This window comes from Phocoena phocoena, chromosome 6, assembly GCF_963924675.1.
Source record: "Phocoena phocoena chromosome 6, mPhoPho1.1, whole genome shotgun sequence".
NCBI classification, from domain to species: Eukaryota; Metazoa; Chordata; class Mammalia; order Artiodactyla; family Phocoenidae; genus Phocoena; species Phocoena phocoena.
In genome coordinates, this window is record NC_089224.1 from 36,037,095 (window position 1) to 36,046,331 (window position 9,237).

The 9,237-nt window shown below is 37.6% G+C and overlaps 1 protein-coding gene across 1 annotated transcript; it reads right to left on the minus strand.

Annotated features, from left to right (window-relative positions):
• Positions 1-1,196: 1,196 nt before the first annotated feature.
• Positions 1,197-2,325, minus strand: LOC136124772 (solute carrier family 25 member 36-like). Its single transcript, XM_065879569.1, is given in 2 exon segments — positions 1,197-1,754; positions 1,942-2,325. Coding segments are annotated over 2 exon segments (942 nt in total).
• Positions 2,326-9,237: the final 6,912 nt, after the last annotated feature.

The following is a 9,237-nucleotide window of genomic DNA, read 5'->3' on the forward strand; positions in this document are numbered from 1 at the left end:
TAACATGCTTAATCTGAATTAACTTGAATCTTTCTATGATTTACCATTCAAGAAATTCGGATGGAATAAATTCCTTGTCCAAAGCAGTTTGTTCATTTATAAAACTGTAAGTTAATTAGGATCACTACCTGCCCAATCAGATTGCAGAGGGTCCTTCTTCTATAATGTTTATACTGCCCCAGATATTTATAATGTCACCTTAAAAAAAGAAAACACCTTGTAAGGACAAAGCTGAAAATTACCATTTTCTCTACTAAATAAATGCAATGTATGCAGAGCTTCTGGAAATAATTCTAAGGTTCAAATTCTTAATGTGAAACCAAATAGAGAAAGATTCAGAAGCAGTAAATTTTTTCCACTTTAAGAAAATGATACCTAGGTATCACAGGGGATAATTCAAGTTCATAATTAATAAGTCACTGAAAAGACACTGCGTTCTTTCATGTATCATTAGGTTAGAAAAGATAAGAGGACATGCTCAAGTCACTGAAATGGCCAAGAATCAACATTTTACTGGTCGTGTCCCAAACTATTACCATTTGAATTGATACATTAACAAACAATTTAAGTGTTCACATTATGCTAAACTTAAAGCACCTGTGAGCAGTGGAAACCAAAATATTTTAAAGCTAAAAATAAATACATGTTTAGACACTACTTCGTTTATCGTCAAAAAGTGACTACTAATGCCAAATGATTAACTTTAAAAGATAGTGCCAGATCCTCTCAAGGAAACGTGAAAATACTACTATCATTGTTATTTTTCAATTTTATAGGAATTATGCCGAAGTTAGAAATTTATGACTGTCAATACTATCTTTGGATAGTTATACAGTTACAGATGGCTCTGTCTAGAAGACTGGAAAAGTGCTCATGGAATAAACACTATACTCTGATTGCCATAAATCAACAAAATGCCAACTGTGTCCTGTGGACATGGTAGAGAAAATGGCAATTTTGAAGAACGAGCGCTTCTAAAGGCTTTTTCTTGGAGGCAGCCAAGGTTTTTTTTCACATTACTAAAAAGACTAAGTAATGTGGTTATGATTACTTTAATTCCTACAACCAAACTTCCACTTAGGTATAGTTCCATGTTACCACACTATTTTCCTTCTGTCCACCAAGCTGGCTTCGGTACTCCATGGTCCACTGTATCTTTTGCTCTTCCCTCTTTATAGTACAGTAGCCTGGTGGTGCTATCCATTGAGCAGGTAGACCACTAATTCATAGGTGTCCATCATAATGGCTGTGTTTGGAATCTGTCTCACCAGATGAGTTGTCAGACCACGGTAAAGAGACCCATAGCCTTCTTCTTGAACAAGCAAAGACAGTGTCTGAAAAAAGGATCTATATTTTGTTCCCTCCTCACACAGTCTTGTTCTTACAACTTTATGTGGATATGCTATAGTTGTGGCACACGTTTTTGAGGTGGCAGCAGCTAGCATCATTCCCACAAAATCTGATGCTTCTTTTACAGACTCTTCTTCATTTTCCATTGTAGAAGCAATCTTATATTCCAGTAGTTTTTGCTTAATACTTTCATAAATAACAAAATGGATAACAGTCTCTGATATGCCAGCATATGAAGCAGACATGCCCCTATAAAATCCTCTAAGTCCGTCTGTCTGATACACTTTATGGACACACTCAAAAGCGCCCATTCGCTTTTCCCCACGGTTCCTTGCATCAAGCTGTAACTGAGTCTTTATAAGCTAAATGGGGTTGGTCGCTGTGATTGCAGTAAAACCTTTCACCTTTTGCACTATGATCAGTAATATTGCACATCCATTTTTATGAAATATTTTGGATTATTTTGTATTCAGTTTCTTGTGCTCTAACTTGCCCAAGATCTCTCTTCATTGGTAAAGAGTATTTCACCACCTTGATCTTTAAAGCTTTACCTTCCAGCTTTAAAACTTCAATGAGTCAGTCAACAATTACTGCCATTGCAGCTGAAATCATGTGTACCTGGGTAGAATCAGGATCAAATAAACCATTCAACTTTTCCTTGCAGTTTGAATAAGCAGCAAAGTATATTGCTCTGGAAGGGGCCACCCCCACTAAATCGGGGCCTAATCCTCTAAACAGGGGATGAGGCCCTTCTTTTTCCAAGATCACCTTTAGACAACGGAGAGGTCCAGGAGACACTACTCGATTGACACTGTTTCCAGCCATGGTGTTCAGCTGAACTTCAGAGATATAAAGTGTCACAGAAGATGACTGCAGCCGTGTTTTTACAACTTCCAGTGGACATGTCAGAATAGCTCCCACCGTACCGCCACATCCTCCGGCAAACAGATGCACCAGCGTGTCCCTCTGGCTCATTCTCTCTCCCGCATGTCCTCTGGGCGCTGAGGCGGGACGCGGATCTGGCCGCCGCGACGGTCGCAGCTTCTGCCCCCCAACTGTATATTCTTAATTCCTCCTTCCCATCCTTTGTGCTACTGTCATACTTTTTCATATGCTATAAATATAGAATGGGGCTTCCCTGGTGGTGCAGTGGTTGAGAGTCCGCCTGCCGATGCAGGGGACACGGGTTCGTGTCCTGGTCTGGGAAGATCCCACGTGCCGCGGAGCGACTGGGCCCGTGAGCCATGGCCGCTGAGCCTGCTAGTCCAGAGCCTGTGCTCTGCAACGGGAGTGGCCACAACAGTAAGAGGCCCGTGTACCGCAGAAAAAAAAAAAAAAAAAAACTATAAATATAGAATGCATTACTATTACTTTTGTTTTAGAATAATTGAAAATAAGAAAATGTTAATTTTATCTTCATTTATTCCATTTAATTTATTCTTGTTTCTTTCTGGTAGATCCAATTTTCAGTCTGATATATTATTTCTGCCTGAAGAAATTTAACATTTTTTGTAGAGTAGGTATATTGGTAATAAATTTCCTTAGTTTTTGTCTGAAGGTATTTAATTTTCCTTCATTTTTAAAAAAATTTAATTTAATTTTTGGCTGCATTGGGTCTTTGTGGCAGCACGTGGGCTTTCTCTAGTTGTGGTGAGCGGGGGCTACTCTTTGCTGAGGTGCGCTGGCTTCTCATTGCTTCTCTTGTTGCAGAGCATGGGCTTAAGGCGTGTGGGCTTCAGTAGTTGCAGCACACAGGCTCAGTAGTTGTGGCACATGAGCCCTAGAGCGTGTGGGCCTCAGTAGTTGTGGCTTGCGGGCTCCAGAGTGCAGGCTCAGTAGTTGTGGCACACAGGCTTAGTTACTCCGCGGTGTGTGGGATCTTCCAGGACCAGGGCTCAAACCTGTGTCCCCTGCATTGGCAGGTGGATTCTTAACCACTGTGCTACCAGGGAAGTCCCTGTTTGTCCTTCATTTTTAAAAGATATTTTTGCTGGATAAAGAATTCTGGGTTGAGAGCAGTTGCACTCCTGGGTATATATCTGAAAAAACAAAAACACTAATTTGAAATGATATGTTCACTCCAATGTTCATAGCAGAGCTATTTACAATTGTCAATGTATGGAAACAACCTAAGTGTTCATCAATATATGAATGGATAAAGAAAATGTGGAATGTATATTCTCAATGGAGTACTACTCAGCCATAAAAAAGAATGAAGTTTTGCCATTTGCAGTAACATGGATGGACTTGGAGGGCATTATGCTAAGTGAAATAAGTCAGACAGACATATACTTATATCACTTATGTGTGGAATCTAAAAAATACAACAAACTAGTGAATATAACAAAAAGAAGCAAACTCAAAAGACAGAGAGAACAAACTAGTGGTTACCAGTGAGGAGCGGGAAGGGGGAGGGGCAATATAGGGGAAGGAGATAAAAAATGGTTATTATGGGATTATATGAAATCAAGTGTGTGAAACTTTTGAAAAGTGTAAAATACTATAGAATTTAAAGACTCTTTCATTCAATTAAAAAAAAATAAAGTGAATCCATATCAAAAGGGGGAGGCTTATTACCATGAAAAATATTTGCTGAATCAATAAATGAATTCAATATTAAAAAAAATAATTCTGGGTTGACAGTTTTTCTTTCAACATTTAAACGGTGTTGTTTTCTAGCTTGGATGTTTCTGATAGAAGTTTGTTGTAATTCTTGTCTTCATTCCTCTGTATATAATGCTTCTTTTGAAGAATTTCTCATTGTCTTTGTTCTTAACACTTTGAATATGATAGGTCTATATATATTTTAAATGTATCATGCTTGCTGTTCTCTGGACTTCTTGGATTTACTGCTTCATAACTATCATTAATTTGGAAAACTCTCATCCTTTATTTCTTCAGGTATGTTCTTCTGGCCCTTTTTTCTTTCTTGTCCTCTGGCATTTTGTTCAACAGCTCTTGGATGTTCTATTAAGATTTTTTTTCATTCCTTTTTTCCTGTTGGATTTCAGTTTGAGTAATTGCTATTGACTTTTCTTCAAGTCTATTTGTTCTTTCAAGTGTCAAGTCTATTGATGAGCAGTTGAAGGCATTCTTTATCTCTGTTACTGTCTTATTTATTTCTAGCTTCACTCTGAAGAAATTACCCCTCTGATCTTAGATGTCTTCTGCCTTTTAAATTAGAACTTTTAACCTATTAATCAAAATTATTTTAAATTCTCTGCCACATAGTTCCAGTATCTGGGGCAGAAGCTAGCTTTTGCATAGGGTTTTAAGCTGCACTCAGAGTTGCTTATCACTACGTAAGTTTGTAGAGAAACATCACAGACCAGCAAGTTGGGCAGCTTGTTGGGAGTAAAATTGAAATAATAAAACAGAGGAAACATTCTGGCACTCTCTTTGTTAGAATTTTATTCTCACTAGAACACTTAAATGTGGTAAACCTAATTCCATAGCTCTAAACTCATAATCTCTTCATCACAAGAGCTCTATCCCTCCTCTAGCACTTACACAAATGTTCTGAACATTAATTCAAGTATAATTTTTAAAGGAGTTTATTATAGGTTCTTTTTGACCTAATTTGTTAAGAATGTTTCTTTTTTTCTGTCATAACCTTCCCTCACTAATTTCTACAGGCAATATGTCTTTAGAAAATGCTCCTAAGGCTACAACACATGGCCAGACAACTAACATCAAGATTTTTTCAAAATGCAGTGGTGCTTTTAGTTTTTGAAACAGTCAGCTGTAAAAATCATGTGGGTGGCTTTGAAGCATAAACATACACACAAATAATGTGATAGTTCTTTCCAAAAAGACTCGGAATATTTTGCTCATCTTGATATTGGGGAGTATGTTCTTCCTTTTTTTGACATGTGAATAATATAAGCTTTATTTCACAAGCTTTTCACCCATCTACCCACCCACTTATCCACTCATCCATTCGTTTATTCAACAAACATCTTCTGAATGCCTATCTGCCAAATACTTCATGAATAATACAAAGATGCTCCTTGCAGGGAGTTTATCATTTACTGGAGGAGATAAGATGTAATGATAAGGAAGAATGATACACAATAAAGTGTGATGTTGTCACTGTTCCCTAGAAGAAGAGTCTATGTGGAGCACCCGTTTGCCCTTTCAATGGCTAATTTCCTGCCCACATTCTCTCCTGTGCTCAGTTGCACAACTCAAACTCAATAAGAATGAGACTGTTGGTGTTCCTTTCATGTTCTCTGGGGTGAAAAATCTCTCCCTGATGTACATGCACAATCCCAATAGTATTTATGAGAGTTACTAGTGCCAGCAGGAGGCTCTGCCGCTGAAACTGTTGGAAGACATTTGAACAGCTTTTCAGTGAAGATTAATGGTTTCAGAAAAAAAAAAATCTTGGTCTTGGATATAACAGAAGAAAGCCAGCGAGGATACTTCACAAGCGAGGTGTGTTTGAGGAGCTGATGTTGGAACTGAAGTTTTGATGAATTACTTGTATAATGCTACTGACAGGAAGATGTCAAAGTTGGTGGATAACAACAGAGAAAATAATGAGAGTTACCATTCCAGAATGCCAAAGCACACCAACAATGCATTTCTCCAAGAGAATAGTAAGCAAATGCATTTCTGTGGGTTAAATTCATTTGCCAAGGCAGACTTAGAAAGAAAGCTGGCCAAGGTGGAACCGCTGCTGTAAAGAACATGCAGATTATACTTCCAATAATGACTCAGGCTTTCAAACTTCCAGTGAGCACAGGATCCTGCATTAAACAATTGCACTTTCTCTGTCTTTTTGGTCTTCCCCATCTCTCTGGGTTGAGAATCTAGATGGAAAAACACAGTGAAGAATGAAGCACATAGAACCTTGGTTCAGGAATTTTAATTATTTCCCAAACACATATTGTGTTTTGATCGTTCCTCAAAAACACTACTGAGACAAATTTCATTATTTGGTTTGCTTTGGAATATTACCTCTTCTTATTGTAACTGAGATGCTTACGCCTTCTTTGACATAAGGTTCTTATAAGGCCTTCTGTAAACTGTGATTCAACAGTTTGAGGCTATCTTCAGGATCCCTCATTCCCTCACTCATTTTAGTGGTCTGGAATCACAGACATTCTGCCACATTCCACGTTATATAGAAAGCCGCAGGGAAGAACCAGACAGGGTGTCATCATCTTTATGAGTAAAACAGCGTTCTCTATTACTTGCCCTGCTATCAATATCGTCTACACACTACCACTATAGCCATCACCCGAGACAGAATCTATAGCCAAATGTCCTCATCCTTCCAGAACAAGCTGTCCTACTGTCCTGGAGGGAAGGCAGTGTCAATATGGGTCTGAGCAGATAGTTAAATTGCCCCTCAGAGATGGTCTGGTATCTGTGGTTTTGACACATCTTTTTTCCTTCTGTTTTTTTTTTTTTTTCTCCTTAATTCATCAGAGTAAAAATTTATTCCTGAAGAACACATTTTAATATATACATGTAATACATTTACACTATATAAAAAATATATTTCTACAGGCTGTAAATCCATGTTTTCACTTGCATTTTGTGAACGTTAATGAGGTTAATACTCTTGAGAACAGGAATAAGAAATATTAGGTAGGCTTCGAATATCATATACTATTGGAAACTAACTGCATGTGAGGAGAGAATTATATTTTTTGAGGTTCGGATTTGGGCAAAGCAAGGTCTGAATGATTGTATTTCCCTGGATATTTCAACACAAAGTTGCTGTGACATATAAGAAGACTAGAAATTGTTTTGTAAGCAGAATATGTAAATAACCATAACAGTGATTATATTTTGTACTATCACAGATAATATTGTACTATATGTTAAGATGTTTTTAACATGCATTATTTCATTTAATTTTCACAACTCTTAAGATTAAGTATTATTTTGTTAATACACATTTTATAGGCTTAAAAAAACGTTAAGTGATTTGCCAAAGTCACACAGTGTTGAAACTTAAAGCAAAGATATATCATCATAGAGCCTCATTAAATATCCCTTAACATCTACATTTTGCGATTTGTTGCTTGGTCAATGGCCCAGGGAAGGATTATTCACACACAAGTACTTCCAGATGCTGTGAGGAATTGCATAGGGTGCCAGGCATGCATTGCTTTGGGTTCAATGGGTTCTTTTTCTTTGCTCAGAAGGTCATTTATACCCTGAGGTTCATATATCTACAACTGAGGGCATATTAACAGAACAGCTAAAATCCTGACAGTAAAATTGATGGTAAAAGCAGGTCAAAGGATTATAATGGGGTAAATTAACTGCAAAATGGGAGAACAAGAAAGCTTAATTTTGCATTTTGGCAGTGTTTTAAATTCCTTTTTATTCAATTTAGTTTCGCTTTGTTTTCTTTGAACGTTTTTGGCTACATTTACTGCTCTATACTGAGAGGCTTGCTGATTATAGCTTCACGCCTTTGCTCAATTTACACTAAAATATTGTAGTTAAATTCCTGAGGTGCATTGAAATTTTGGATATTAATATGCCTACATTATTTCCAAGTTAAGTTTGTTTTTCCTGGTTTTAGAAGGCCTACAAAAATGGTAGTACCATTTACTGAAAATTGTTCAGCAAGTCCTCCTAACTCTGTTTAAAGGTTGCTTCTGAAAAGCAGAAAGTCCTTCACTGGGTCATATTTGAATTCACACACTCATCACAAGTTTTGGATCCAGCCCAGGGTTGTTAAGATTCTTTTCCTTTTTTTTAAAAAGAATTAATTAATTTTTATTTTTTGGCTGCCTTGGGTCTTAGTTGCGGCTTGCAGTCTCTTTGTCATGGTGCTTGGGTCTCTCTCTAGTTGTGGTGCTTAGGCTTCTCTCTAGTTGTGGTGTGTGGGTTTTTTCTCTCTCCAGTTGTGACACACAGGCTCCAGGGCACATGGGCTCTGTAGTTGTGGTGTGCGGGCTCCAGAGCACGTGGGCTCTGTACTTTGCAGCACACGGGCTCTCTAGTTGAGGCACGTGGGCTTAGCTGCCCCGTGGCATGTCGGAACGTAGTTCCCCGACCAGGGATCGAACCTGCGTCCCCTGCGTTGGAAGGCGAATTCTTTACCACTGAACCACAGGGGAGTCCCAAGGTTCTTTTCCTTGACTGGCACAAAGTGTTGATTAAAGTTCTGTTTGGCTTCCACTCAATGGTTGGCCAGCTTCCAGCAACAGTATTCCTAGTCTATCTGTATGATGACATTTAAAATATCATGTACTAGAGATGATACATATAATATCTAGAAGGTATTTTTAAGGAAGAAGGTCTTCCCACGTGAGCTATGCAACTACTTGCTGTAGCTCAGGGTTTTTTCCTCCTCAGGCAGTTCCCTCATCTTTTCTTAGCCAGAGCTCATTTTACTTACTTATTTTAACATAATACATTATATTTATTAGCTATTTTGTTTATCAGTTCTTTCACTCATTTGTGATTTTGTTTCTTCCACTAGTCCTCATTTCTTGAAGCCATAGTCAGGATCTGGCCCAAAGGAGGTATATAATAAATATCAGCTGAATAATAGAAGTATTTTTTTCTAACTTTATTGAGAAATAATTGACAAAATATAATATATTTAAAGAGTACAACATAATGATTTTACACACACATATGTGCAATACTTTGTGGAATAATTACCAAGATCAAGATAATTAATACATCCATCACCTCACATAGTTAACTTTTTTTGTGTGTGTTGTGAGAACACTGAAGATCTACTCAATCAACTTTCAAGTATATGATTTTGTATTATTAACTGTAGTCACCAAACTTTGTACTTCTTGACTTATATCTCCCCATTTCTCTCTCCCCCCAACCACTGGCAATCACCATTCTAGTCCCCATTTCTATGAAATTAACTTTTATTTTCTTTTAGGTTCCACACAG